General features: G+C 44.3%; 1 protein-coding gene across 1 annotated transcript in view; it reads right to left on the bottom strand.

Annotated features, from left to right (window-relative positions):
• LOC138467595 (potassium/sodium hyperpolarization-activated cyclic nucleotide-gated channel 4-like) overlaps positions 1-15609 on the bottom strand; it is a 2558748-nt gene that overhangs the window by 917558 nt on the left and 1625581 nt on the right. The window contains exon 6 of the mRNA XM_069607736.1: positions 12058-12151. Coding sequence (XP_069463837.1) covers positions 12058-12151 — 94 coding nt within the window. The remainder of the gene's footprint in view (positions 1-12057; positions 12152-15609) is intronic.

Here is a 15609-nt window from a genome sequence, read left to right on the forward strand (position 1 = left end):
TTAAATGCCCTTTTGCATTGATTTTGAGCCATTGCAGTGGTTTTCGTCTGATTCTGCCACACTGAAGCTGACAGTCTCAGCACCACCAAAGGCTTTAGGACACGAGGCTATGATGTCTTTGTTTTACTCAGCGTCGATGACGAGCTGTCTCCATTTCCAACCCATCTGGGTGTGGGAGTGGGGCTTTTCACTTTTGCCACTGCTTTGATGAGCAGATGCATTGGTCGAAGCCGCTGTTTCTTTCTAGACTTATCTTTTTCATTGACTTTGCAAAGGCTTTCCATTCCTCCATGGTCCAGGAACAAATTAGAAATGGGGCAGGCGTACTCAGAGATGAAGTCGTAGTTCTTTCTTTCAATTTGGACCTGAGGTTATGGTGGGTTTTTTTCGGGAAGAGGAAGAATAATTCCTAGAGTACGAAGACTCACCCCTAGATGGTGAGTCATTTTTTTTCTGCCTCCTCTTTTCCCATCCTTCACATCAAACACATTGCCATTTTCTGCTCAAATTTCCAGTGCTACGTTGATGACACTCAACTCATTTTCCGGCTGCCCTCGGCCAACTCCTCCCCCTCTCTCATCTCTGACTGCCTAACTGCCATTCAAAATTGGTGTGCCGGCAATGATCTTTGTCTGAATGCCAGCAAGACGGAGATCCTCCTCATCGGCACACCATCTCCATCCTTTTCCCTCACTCTCTGGCCGGCCTCCCTTGGCCCTCCTCCTACCCCTACCTGTGAGGCTAAGAACCTTGGCGTCATCTTTGACTCCATTATTTACAAAGGAGACAGAGCTAGTTAATATAGATGCCACATGTACACAGAACTCATAATATTGGAGTATCTCAACAAGGACCCGTCATAATTAAAAATGATTAATATCAGATTTAATGAATCACAGATTTTTAAAAACAAATTAAATCATACGGTCCACAATATGTACATACATTTTGAAAATCTACACCACAAACAAAGGACATGGACAACAGTTACGTGACAAGCTTTCAATAGCTAGTTGCCAGTGTGTCAAGAGTAAACACACCGAACACCAAGCGGTACGTTTTATATACAGTTTTACGCACCCAAAGTTAATTAGGGTTAAATGTGTCAGCAAATTGGTCACTCTGGTAACAATCCAGAGTGTTGGCTCGACATGTTTCAGTTCCTAAACTAGGTATGGAACATTCATCAGGAGAAACATAAATAACAACGTAACCAAATAATTCTAATCAACAGACAAATATTAATATCAGAATATTTCTTGGCATCTGTGGGGTAAAAAACAAACAAACAAGGCAAGAGATGAGCTAACAAATAGCAAATGGAGTTGCCGGTTCTGACTATGAACAAAGGTATCACAAATAGAGGGGATAAATACCTCTAGTGATGCCTGTGGGTGCTCTCTACTGAGTGGTAGTAGGAAGTAGGAGTCCGGAATCCGGTCCAACCTAGGATAAACAAATATAGATATCCATAAGAGCGCCATGGGTAGCTCTCAAAAAGCCGGAGATGCGCCAAAACAAAGCGACTATCTGAGCCGAAGAACGGCAGAGGTGCCTTCCCTAGATAATTAGAGATAGAAATGGTGAAAGAGACCTAATGGTAAAAAACCTCTAAATAATCATATGGTCGCCATATGGGCAGCAAGTGCGGAGGGGAAGCCAAGTCCGCTCAAGGAAGAGGGGACAAGATGGCAAGAAGAAGTGTCACCCCAAAAAAAAGTAGTAATACTCGTCCTGTGTCACACAGTCTAAGCGCCGAAGCAACAAGGCCCCTATCGTAACGCTGTGCCTCCGTTCCGAGATACCCAAGTACGAGTGTAAATCAAAACCCAAGAGGGAGTAACAATAGAGATAACTCTGACGAGCCCGCTGTAACCGGCGGAACGTCTGTGAAGCCTGAGGCGTACCTGAGAGGTAGAGGTTCCCTTCGTGGAATAAAGGGGAAACATACAATGAATCCCTAGGAGAAATCAGCGTGTCAGCGCTAGTGCTGAAGAGACCGCGGCAAAGCTCCGTGTAAATCAGGTCTCAGGATAGGGCAGCGTATGATGCCTGGCCAATACTTAACAAATTACGGAGACACGGGCAGTCCTACGTCTATGTCAATGTGACACGACAGGCGTTAAAGGTGTAACGGCCCTGGCGGCCATATTGGAGTGGAGATAAAAAAATGGAATAGCGAACGTCCAACAGTGACAGCTGACCCCCTAAGTAGAGTTCATGAGTTAGAAAGACAAAAGAGCAAGTGACACCCGTGAGTGGAAGATAAAAAGTTATAAAGAACTATGAAGAAGTATGGGAGAAAGTACAGAATACTGTCTGTTTTGTCCTGCCCGTAGACATGGGGGTACCCTTGTAACAGTTCTTCACACTCTGTGTGTCTCCATCTTCCTAGAGTGGTCGGATGTGTCCTTAGGCTTTATCTATTCTGTACTTTCTCCCATACTTCTTCATAGTTCTTTATAACTTTTTATCTTCCACTCACGGGTGTCACTTGCTCTTTTGTCTTTCTAACTCATGAACTCTACTTAGGGGGTCAGCTGTCACTGTTGGACGTTCGCTATTCCATTTTTTTATCTCCACTCCAATATGGCCGCCAGGGCCGTTACACCTTTAACGCCTGTCGTGTCACATTGACATAGACGTAGGACTGCCCGTGTCTCCGTAATTTGTTAAGTATTGGCCAGGCATCATACGCTGCCCTATCCTGAGACCTGATTTACACGGAGCTTTGCCGCGGTCTCTTCAGCACTAGCGCTGACACGCTGATTTCTCCTAGGGATTCATTGTATGTTTCCCCTTTATTCCACGAAGGGAACCTCTACCTCTCAGGTACGCCTCAGGCTTCACAGACGTTCCGCCGGTTACAGCGGGCTCGTCAGAGTTATCTCTATTGTTACTCCCTCTTGGGTTTTGATTTACACTCGTACTTGGGTATCTCGGAACGGAGGCACAGCGTTACGATAGGGGCCTTGTTGCTTCGGCGCTTAGACTGTGTGACACAGGACGAGTATTACTACTTTTTTTTGGGGTGACACTTCTTCTTGCCATCTTGTCCCCTCTTCCTTGAGCGGACTTGGCTTCCCCTCCGCACTTGCTGCCCATATGGCGACCATATGATTATTTAGAGGTTTTTTACCATTAGGTCTCTTTCACCATTTCTATCTCTAATTATCTAGGGAAGGCACCTCTGCCGTTCTTCGGCTCAGATAGTCGCTTTGTTTTGGCGCATCTCCGGCTTTTTGAGAGCTACCCATGGCGCTCTTATGGATATCTATATTTGTTTATCCTAGGTTGGACCGGATTCCGGACTCCTACTTCCTACTACCACTCAGTAGAGAGCACCCACAGGCATCACTAGAGGTATTTATCCCCTCTATTTGTGATACCTTTGTTCATAGTCAGAACCGGCAACTCCATTTGCTATTTGTTAGCTCATCTCTTGCCTTGTTTGTTTGTTTTTTACCCCACAGATGCCAAGAAATATTCTGATATTAATATTTGTCTGTTGATTAGAATTATTTGGTTACGTTGTTATTTATGTTTCTCCTGATGAATGTTCCATACCTAGTTTAGGAACTGAAACATGTCGAGCCAACACTCTGGATTGTTACCAGAGTGACCAATTTGCTGACACATTTAACCCTAATTAACTTTGGGTGCGTAAAACTGTATATAAAACGTACCGCTTGGTGTTCGGTGTGTTTACTCTTGACACACTGGCAACTAGCTATTGAAAGCTTGTCACGTAACTGTTGTCCATGTCCTTTGTTTGTGGTGTAGATTTTCAAAATGTATGTACATATTGTGGACCGTATGATTTAATTTGTTTTTAAAAATCTGTGATTCATTAAATCTGATATTAATCATTTTTAATTATGACGGGTCCTTGTTGAGATACTCCAATATTATGAGTTCTGTGTACATGTGGCATCTATATTAACTAGCTCTGTCTCCTTTGTAAATAATGGATTACTGTCCTCCCGGACCTAGATAGAGTATACGTTGTTAACTCTCTATAGTCAACGGTATACCGGGCTTCCTCCCCATATAAGTTGTCATCTTTGACTCCACACTTTCTTTCTCGGCCCATATCTCTGATGTCTCTAAAAAGTCAAACTTCCGACTGCACCTCCTCAGAGGTATTCTGCCTTTCCTCTCCTTCCCCCAGAAGCTCATGGTATCCCAAGCTCTGGTTCTCTCTAGCTTGGACTATTGTAACAGCCTCTTTCTAAATCTACCTGCCTCTACTCTCCGCCCTCTACAACTTATCCAGAACAGGACTGCAAGACTTGTCCTTGGCCTCAAGCCCTGGGATCGTATCTCTCCAGCTTTGAAATCTCTCCATTGGCTCCCAGTGGATGCAAGGATTAAATTCAAAACCCTCTGCATTGTCCACAAGGCTTTCTGGGGCCTGGGTCCAAAATTCCTTCAGCTATCCCTCCGCAAATACCTCCCCTCTCGAGCTCTTTGCTCCTCTACCTCTAACTCCCTCAGGGTCAGTCGTTTTTCAAAGAAACAAGCTGGGGGTAGATCTCTCTCTTTGACTGGGGCCTCCCTCTGGAACAGCCTCCCTGCCACTCTAAAACTTGAGGAGAACCATCTCCGCTTCCGGAAGCACCTCAAAACCTTCCTCTTTGCTTCTGCCTTTGCTCCCATTCTCCCCTGCTGATCTGCTCTCTTGGCACTGTGCACCACCCTCTGTCCCCTGGGCCCAGGTACCTGCTCACCCTGCCACCTTCCTGCACTGCCTCCTGGCCACCCCTTGCACTGAGGACTGTACCTGTACCCATACAGCCCCCACCCCATTTTTCTTCTTTTTCTGCACTTATTCAGCCTTACCCAGTCTGCTGCCTTAAACACAGCACTTGCCACTTGCTGGCTGCAGTACCACAGTTTGCCTCAATTTTCTATTTATTTTATTTATCTGCGCTCCTCGGCTTCTGCACTTTCCACTCTCCCCTTCCATGCACTTTTTCCCTTTTCCCTTTCCCATGCACTTGCGCGTTCTCAATGTCACTGGGCCTAGTAAGATCGTTTTTATGTTGTGCTGTGTTCTCCCTTGTTCCCCTCCCTTGCCTAGTCGCGCTCTGAAACACTTATGTACGAGCGCGATACAAATAAAATATCATATTATATCATTCTTCAAAACCGTCTGAGGAACCGAATTCTGTGTTGTAGACTTTAATGGAAAATTCTTAGTTGAGGCTCATAAAAGATTCACCGTCCTCTCATGGACTGTTTCGGATACATCAAATGACAAGATCTGAACTCCCCCATACCAAGGTTTTTATTATGACAAAAAAGCAGGAGTGTGGATCAGTCAACAACACATGAGGAACAAGCTTTAAAGCATGATTGCAGCACTTTCAAGAAAAAAGATACAAAATAATTGAGTGATTGATCAAGCTGCTATGTGTGATTCTGGAAAAAAGTAACAGAGCTGAAATGGCACAGATGACTTCAAGTATATATGGAGATGACGTCGTTTCTGGCATGGGATGATGCCGAGGAGTGATGACGGAGCTAACTGAGCACCACTTGCTGGCTGTCAAAAACAAGTGTTTCTAGGCGCAACAAGACAAGCGAGGGAAGACAGAGGGAGGGCAAAACAAACAATCTCACTAGCCTTTGTGTCATTCGGATAGTGCAAGGGCGATTACGCAAAGTGCACGGGGTTAGGGGGAAGGAGAAGTGCAGCCAGGGCAGCGCAGCTCCAAGTGCAAGAAGGCTGAGGACTGTTGGGTTACAGTTAGAGTCCCTTAGCAAGCAACAATGGAAGCAGCAGAGGTGGAAGAGCGCAGCAGGAAGGGGGAAGTAAACAGAAGGCGGTACAGCAAAGGAGAAAACAGTGCAGCTGAGGAAAAAAGACCCAGAAGCAAAAGAAGGCACAGAATACACAGATGCGAGTACTCACGGACATTGAAACCAATGCAGAAAAGTTGCAACGCGAGGAGTGGGTGCGAGCTCAATAATAACTAATGAATGGTGCGGAAAGGGAGAAAAAGAATAGACTGGCCATCCACGCGGAGTGGACGTGATGGAACAATCTATGGCAGCCCCCTCCATCGGTCCCATACTCACCATCCAGGAGTATTCATGACAGTTGGAGATAGAAAGATGCAGGTTAAATGGGTTCCTTGTCTTTTTCTGGACACTGGCTGTTATGGGTTTTCTACTAATCCTTCCTTGAGTTCAAGGCAAGCGCTTCATTTGAATCATCAATGAAAATAGGACAACGATTAGGGACTCAGAAGACTTACAGGACAGGATGGCAAGTTATAGGGACTCTGAGGACCGCATGCGATGCAGCACCACCAGGCCCAGAAGTATTGGTTTAACTTTTGTTGTTGCTGATGTGGTAAAAAACATGAATGCATGCAGAATACACGCTTTTGTGCCATTAATAAAATCATGACACATTGCCAAACGGTGAATAATCAACCTTACGCATGATGTTTCTTCCTCTACTGACCTAGGTTTTTTGGGTGTAGCAACATCAAAGCCAGGGCATTCTAGTTTCGGTGGCTTTGGGTGTGGTCAACTGGACTCTTTCCAGTAGCTGGATGTACGCCTCTGGTCACTGTCACAACAAATTGTTAAAGACACTTGCTTTCTGTGGAGGTTAGGGAAGCTGCAGGCCCCTGGAGTACAAACAGCGCACTTGTAGAGGCAGTGGAAATGAAGTACACTTTATTCAACGGATGTGAAGCTCTAAATACTTGTGATTCCTTGCCGCCACCCCCGTTCAGCCATCCCTCCTGCCCCCTTAACACCTAAATAACGAACACTGTGTCTCCGATTCCATATCTGTCAAACACACCTCACTTTACCTCACACAGGCCCAAGACAACCTTGCTTACAAACAGCATTACTGCCCCCCCCCTCATCGCCAAACCCAGTAAAAATAACTCCTCAACCTGCTAAATAGCCCGCCAGGCACACTCGCCAGGCCCTACCCCTGAGCACCTCCACAAGACCTTCACCAGATTCCCCTAGCACCCCTAGGAGAAGGTCTGCAGACCCTCTCCCCCCACTCCCGATTGGGAAATCTATTTGGAGCCTCTTAAGTCCTCCCCCTATACATCACAGAAACCACCTCCATTATTCCAAGTCACCTTCACACAAGGGATTCCAATACAACCCCCCTGCACAAACTCTCATCCCTGAAAAGCACTACAACCACCTCTACCCACAGGTCTCACACCTTCACACACACACTGACAACCTATAATGCCACCTTCGCCTCTCCCTGTGCCAGAAATCCTCAGCCATCACCAAGAAATACCTCACCCTCAAACACATATCAGACTGACACCAAATCCCACTCTCCAAATCTAGCACATTACAAACACAAGCCATCCACCTGACCACCCCTAGCAGACTGCACGCCCTTCATTGCAGCTATCACCGCCTCAGCCTTCACCCTCTCCCACTTAATTATCCTCCCATCCTTCTCCATCATGTATCTGCTCCCTCCCAGCTCCCTTTCTGGATCCACACCTCCCTAACTCAAACAATCAACTAATCAGTGGCCAAAAGTTAATTCTGATCAATGCCAGATCCATCGCTAAAAATCGTCACAACATTTACAACCTTATCAACCTTATCTCATAGGAAGGACTTGATATCCACTTCATCACTGAAACCTGGTTCTCCCAAGACTTCCGGCCCATTGCACATGAATCTTTCCTTCCAAGCTACAATCATATTGTGCATGACAGGGCCAGCATGGCAGAGGCATTGCCATCCTCAAAAAACCCTTCCTCTCCATCTCGCACTCGGATGAACAAGCCTGCAACTCAGACTGCAAATCCGTCACCCCAAAGCACACTCACAGCTTGCTGCTCATATATAGACCCCCGGGATACAATAGAAGCCTTGCAGAATCCCTTAATGACCACTTAGCAGCCATAATGGTCTCTTACCGCCTCCTCACAATACTAGGGGACTTCAATATCTGGTTCGACACCCACATAACCCTATAACACGATTCCTTCTAAACAACCTGGAAACCCTGCATCTAACACTAACACAACTAGTTTCAAGTCTTAAACACTCTACAGATCACACCCTTGATGCAATTTTTAGCTCACAGACCTCCTCAATGCACTGCCACCCCACCCACTCATCTGGACTGACCATGCAGCCATCTTCCTCCGTCTTACCACTACAGGCCCTCCGTCCCCTCCGGCAGCCCCAGGAATAACAACCCATTCACACATGTGGAAGAAAGTCATAGTAACTCCTGACCTTGAAGTTTCCTACAGGCATCCCTGATCTCCACTCCCCTCAATCCCGTCAGACATCTATCCACCACTTTGATCTCTGGCTCTCTTAAGCACTTAGCGCCCTCGCCCCACTCAGATCCTACTCTAGTAGAAAAGGCCTCTCCCACAAATGCTGCACCTTTACCCTTAAAATTCTCAAATCTCAAAACCACATCCTAGAACGCAGATGGCATGCAGATCCTTCGCCGTCGAACAAATTAGCCTACACCTCCCAGCTCAAGGCCTACCGCACAGAAATACGCAAGGCCAAAACATTCTATTACTGGAATAGAATTGCTAGCATACCTAACCCCACAAGAGAACGCCACAAAAATATCTCTGAATTCTATTCACCAGCATGCACTGCCTCCACTCCAATCCACTCCCAAACCCTTTGCAACTGCCTCTCAGACGACTTCCACAACATAGCACTAGAAAGAAACAACACCATTGTCTCTAAAATAGTAGCACTCATCCCACCCTCCCCCTCAACCTCAATATGGACATCAGTACCCCCTCCCACCCTCCCGCTCTTCTCATTCTTCTTTCCACCTTGAATTTCTCAAGCTACTAACAAACAACCGTGCCGCAGTATCCCCTGGAGACCCCCTGCCGCCTGCTTTACTAAAACAAATCCTGACTTTCAGCTGCACCAGCGATTACGCAAGGTCCACCATCAACACAGCTCTCATTTACGGCACTTTTCCATCAGAATTCAAAACATCCTACATCAAGCCCTAGCTCAGAAAGGCCACACTCAAACCCCTAGTCCCGACCAATTACAGGCCAATCTCAAACAACCGATTTTTAGCTAAACTAGTCAACCGAGCTACACACACACAGCTTTACCAGTTCTCAGAATCCAACCAGATCCCTGACCTCGCCCAATCTGGCTTCTGGTCCCTACGAGAAAATGAATTGTGCATAGTTTCCATATGGGATGATCTTAAAAGACACTCAGATTCGGAAGGCTGCCCTAATCCTACTCGACCTCTCAGCAGCCCTCGACATCATTGACAGCCCCACCCTCGTGGACAAACTTAATTATCTTGGCATCAGGGACTTGGCCCTAAAGTGGATAGCCTGCTTCCCCTCCAACAGATCCCAAATAGTACACTTGCCTGCTTTCTCCTCAACTCCCTGCCCAGTCGGCAACAGAGTGCTGCAGGGTGCCTCTCTCTCTCTTCCCCCTACACTTGAACCTCTACCTGAGCCATCTTCCCGCACTCATTCGATCACATGTCCTAACCTGCTATAACTACGCAGACGACGTCCAAATCGTCTTCAAAATCTCAAAGGAACCCTTTGCCACCTCCCCCGATGTCGCAACATGCCTCTCAGAAATCAAGCACTGGATGACCGTCAACAACCTTGTACTCAACCCAGACAAAACTGACATCATGTGCTGCGGGATGACCTTCCTCTTTCCCTAATCCACCCTTTACCCACTTTCTCTAGGCCCACTGCTTACTACCTCCAACACACTAAAAAATCTTGGCTGCTCTATGGACGCGGTCCTGACCCTATCACATCACATCAACTCCATGCCAAAAAAACGCTACCTTCACATTCCCATTCTCCGCCGCCTTTTTTCCTACCTGACCTTCCCTCACAGAGTCTCCGCTATCATGTCTATCATCCTTCATGCGTAGACTATGCTAACACCCTATATCTGGGAACCACTGCATTACAGCTGAGAAAAATCCCACAGGTACAAAACATAACCGGAAGGCTCCTCCTAGCACTAGGCCGTAGAAAACATATCTCAGCCGCCCTCTGTGTCCTTCACTGGCTTCTGATCGGGTGAAGATCCACCTTCAAGGTAATGTGCATCACCCACCAAGCACTCCAAAACGCAGGACTGGAATACCTGCAGCATAAACTTACACGTTACATACCTAACAGAAACATCAGATCAGGTGCAGCACTGCTCATCATTCCAGTGACAAAATCAACAATATGGGGCTCCTCTTTCTCAGTCTATGCATTCACCACCGGAACTCAATCCTTCTAACCATCCATCACATAGAACATCACCTAATCTTCAGGAAGGCTCTCAAAACCTGTCTCTTCCATTCGCCTGACAAATTCAGCCCATATCCTGGATCAATTATTACTAAGGCCCTGGCGGAAATTCTGGGGCACCTGAGCAGTCGACAAGGGGGGTAATATCACCACCCCCTTTGAATGCATCCCGGTCAAGCCTTTATGATAAGCTCCTCAAGTTCTCTTCCAACCAGGTTTCAGTTTATCTTCAATGGAACGTCAACCACACAATCAAAATGAAACATAACCTTAGCTGCACAGGCACGGCCCACTCACCTGCATACTTCTCAATAAACACTATTCGATTACATACACTGAATGCACACCTCATCCAATATAATACATGTGAGACCCACGCAAAATTCAGACAAGTCCTTCACATAATCCAATCCTTCTGACGATCGCACTCCTCTGACAATTTGTCACAGCATCCATTCTCTCACCTGATAACTATGGGTTGCTGCAAGGGACCTAGCCACTGCCTACCCACCTTTGTGCTGGATAAAAATGCACACATGCATTTTAGAAATCCTTTCTTCACCTCTTACATTTGACTATGGTCTTCCAAAGGGCATTCAACCCACAGCACTTCGAGGCAGTAGGCGCTATACAGGTGATATATAACGTAATATAACATACAATACCGGCATCTGTGCCGCTCTGCTCAATTGCCTTTCCATGTACCTCTTTGAATGCGATAAGCATTATTCGTCATCTTCAGACCTATAGGTAATGCGCTAACATGCAGGGCAGGATGGGCGGGTGGGAGAGGGGAAGGTCTGACTTGGGAAGGGAAGAGGACAAAAATCATTAGACTTTCTTCAAGGAAATGTAGGACACACCATGTGATCTCATTTACTGGCTGGGAGGATATCTCAGGGCAATGTTTTTGTCTTGGAAACAAGACCACGCAGAACAACAAAGGTTTGAATCCCGGTCTCGTGCTTAGATATACGGCATTAAGTGCGTTCTAAAAGATTAATGACAGTGTTGTGCATCATTTGACATCTTGGCTGATTTTGGGTCATGTATGTTCCAACTGAATGAATCAGAGTAGATGAATGTTTAATGATCTGAAAGTTATTTGTGTTCAACTAATTCCACATGTGTTAATTCAGAATCTAACACCACTGATTGCATTTACTTTTGTAATTCTCACATGTATAAAGTCTGTATAACAAAGTACATATAAGGTGAAAATCAAACAGGAGAACTGCCAAATTTACCTCATTTGCATGGTGGAGTGCAAATGTGCAGGGCAAAAGGGACGTAAGTGTGTACGCTGCTTTTTTTCCCAGGATTTTTACACTCTGCTGTGCAAAGTGAGCAAACACTGCCTGGCATGCTCGCAGCATTTACTTTTAATTCTGTGCGCCGTTTGCCATTCTCGCATAGCAGGTGGTGTTCACAATTTCAATTAAACACTACCCGACATGCTTGCATGTCGGGCAGAGTTATTTTAATTGTAAACGCTGCATAAGGCGCAAAGATCCCATAGGGATCTCCAGCATTTGCACCGGCATAGAGCATTTGTATGGCATCAGAAAGGCAAGTAGTGCTTCGCCCCTCCGAAAAACGAATGAATACAAATTGTGAGTTACATTAAAGGAAGGCGTAAATGCCTTGCTTGCCTTCCATTAATGTTACACCCCCACAAAATATGAGCTCCACTGTGTTTTGAATAATAAAAGGAATGAGATATAACTTTTTCAAGTATTTTGAACGAATATGTATACTTTACCTTGCGGCATAGCATTAGTGCCATATCCCACGGACAGCATATGACTTAAAGTACGAAACAAGGAGCACATATACTGGTGGTCTACATACGTATCCTGTCGAAAAATTACAAAGACAGTTAAGAACATTTGTTATATCACATGAATATAAGCATTTGATAATATGCATTTCCACTATGCTACTTTTTTATAACACGTTACGTGCACACAGTCACTTTAGAGCTCAAAGAAAGAAGAAAGGAGGGGGCAATTGGCAGGGCAAGGGGGAGGGAGGCATAGGCACTGAGTAAATGGGGCAGAAAGGGCAGATGACCACGTACTGCTTGAACAATGGGGGCAAGTGTGACATTTTGCCCCGTGGTTATTCTGCATGTATTATTTTTATTTATTTATTTGTAAAGTGCACCGAGCCCTGCGGCATCTGGGCGTATTTCTTATGGATACAGTTACATGTGTTACGTAATTACAGACAATTATAAAGATACAGTAGGTAAATGTGTTACGCAATTATAGACAATTAAAATGGTACAACAGGTACATGGAAAGTGCAGGATAGAAGTACAGACAGAAAGGCATGAGGATACAGACATAGCTACGTCTCTTGTGTTAAGAGGCAAGTTTTTACATTTTTTCTGAATATGAAGAAGGAAGGTTCAGATCTTAATGTGAATGGTAAAGAGTTCAAGATTTTAGCTGCCAGTGCAGGGAAATTACTACCACCTGCTTTTTGGAGCTTGAACCTAGGGATCTTGAGGCAGTGTAATTGTGAAGGAAAAAACGACAACCTCTATTAAGACACCATGGTACAGATGTAAATGACATTGTGATATGATGGGATGATTATCTAGTTAGACATAATTTGACAGCATGGCTAAACTACTTTAACATGGTATTTTCTTTTTTTTAGTACACAACAATATGTAAGCTACTGACTGACTATCCAGTAGGCATCACATGGCGCTATGGATAGCACACCAACATATATTAGACTATTATATCACCTCACACAACAATATGATTTGGCACTTGCGTTCCTGGAATTCAAATATATCACATGACCACGATATTCCAGTCACACTGAAACCATTGCTGCACATGGGGCTTATTCGGTAATAATTTTGATTTTATCATCGTGACCATCGTTCAACAGATAAAATATTTGGGGAACATCATCTATCCATATTCAAACTGTTTATTAAAGATACACGACCATTTGAATACTGGGAACTACAATTCCCAGAATTCCATGGCATCACGTGACCGCGAGGATCGAGCCACGTGACGTTATATTTGTAACGTTGCTTAGCAAGAAGCTTACTCGGTGAAATCGTGTAGGAATGAGGGACACGCTCGTGGGCAGCGTATATTTATGAATCATTCACAGATAAGCCTGATAAAGCTAACTTACATCAGAGCACGTTTAGGACATGCTAGACTGTAATCCTAATGTGGAACTTTATTTGTAGAGACGGAATTTAGAATCCAACGCGAAAACAGCCAGTGCAATTTTTGAAAACACAGGCAACAACTGAAGGGCGAGTTTTCTCGCAATTTTCCTTTTGAATGTAATTACGGATATAATTCACAGGCAAATACATAGACAATTACAATGTAGACATTTACTTTTCTAGAAAAATCATTGGCTAGTCTATTCCAATAAGAAGTTTTCGGAGACACCTTTATCGTGCAATTAGACCCAGTATACCAACACGCAGGTCCTAAAACGGACTGATGTGAGATTTATTTATTTACTACGATAGCAACTCTATTGATTACTAATATTAGTCTCATACTATTTGTAGACTACAACTACAGAATGAACATTGACACCAATAGATGACGTTTCCATGATTTCACAACGGAATGGCTATCCCACACAAAGAAATACTTTGTAACAAAGGTTTTTGAAAAAGTATTTTTGAGAATTTAACGTATTGAGTACCTTGAAATTAATTTTGCTCCTGAGGAAGAGAGATATTCTCTCGAAACGCGTAGTGCTCTGGAACTTCTTGTTTTGAATTGTTTTTCTGAGATGCCATTTTCAATTTATTCCTCTAATTTGTTTTTTGAGTGAATCTAACTCATGAAAATGTAAAAAAAAAATGTATACCTTTTTCGTTTAAAGTTTATAAAAACAATTATTAACTTAGTGAACTATCTTGTGAAAATTATTCATTTCGAAAAATAACCACAGTTGGATATACTGATTTTCCTCCTTAAAATTGCAAAGAGAGCAACTACCAAATCATTTAAATTATTAGAAAATTGATTGGAAAGTCATTCTTTCCATTACTCAATAGTGTGCAGGGGACGGGAGTTCCTATGACCAATAGGAACTCGTTTTTGTTCACTATTATGTTGACTTTCGATACCAGAGTCATTTGTTTTCTCCCCCGCACCCTTTAAAATGTGTAGAAGATTTGAGGAGCTATATGAGCTCTAAATTACTTACAATTATACTCAGCATCCTCATATACACATCTAAAGAAAGGGTGTGCTTTTTCTCCTTCATAGCTTTGGCCAGTGTAATTGTGAAGACCTAATTGGACGGTCTGAGATGTTTCGAGAAGGTATCTGGGTGCTAAATTAGCAAGGCAGTTGTGAATAATTGATAGTGTTTTAAGCACAATTCTTTGGTTAACAGAGAGCCAGTGCAGGTTACTTCTGGACTCAGAGATGTGGTGAGATCTCTGGATGTTCAGGGCCGATCTGAGGGCATTATATTGGATTACTTGCATCTTATTTAAGTTCCGCTGGTTGGTTCCTAGATAGAGCGCATCACAATAGTCTAATTTTGATAGGACTAATGCTCTGGCTATAGATATGCAGTTGGTTTGTAGTCAAGAACGGTCTGCAGGCATTGTTTAATTTACAAGTGTAGGCCGTAGAGGAAGCTGTAACATTGATTTGTCTCTTCAGGGTTAGTGTGGAGTCAATATAGATGCCTAGCGTTTTCACATCCTTGGAAACCTTTATAATGTTACCTTCAATGTTGAAAGATTCAAACTGTCCGTCTAGACTGTCAAGTTTAGTTTGGGATTCTAAGAGTAGCTCTGTCTTGTCATTGTTAAGACAAAGTCTGTGCTTAGCCAACAAGGCTTCTATGATAAGTTAAATGTCGTTAAGTACTTTTGAATCAGTGTTGTAGTCACTGGTGATGGGGATGATTATTTGGGTGCAATCCGCATAGTTAGTGTAGGTGACACCCAAATAGTCTAAGTCGTCGAAGAGAGGCTTTGTGAACACATTTTATAAGATTGGTGACACGCATGATCCCTGAGGGAATCCGCATGTGACTGGAGCAAGCTACGGAGAAGCTGAAGGTGCAAAGACCCTCATAGATCTGTTATCCAGGAATCGCTGTATAAAGGCATTGGGGGGTCATTCCGAGGTTGGAGGTAAGGGAAAAACGATGTCGGTAAGGGATTACCAGCATCGCTTACCGCTACGGCTATTCTGACCAACCAGACCGCTATTTACGGCATTGTACTTTACAATGCTGTGAATAGCAGACTATGCGTGCGCGCGCGACACACCATGCCGGCATTAGCGGC

This window comes from Ambystoma mexicanum, chromosome 4q (assembly GCF_040938575.1).
Source record: "Ambystoma mexicanum isolate Mex_15411 chromosome 4q, UKY_AmexF1_1, whole genome shotgun sequence".
Lineage (NCBI taxonomy): Eukaryota > Metazoa > Chordata > Amphibia > Caudata > Ambystomatidae > Ambystoma > Ambystoma mexicanum.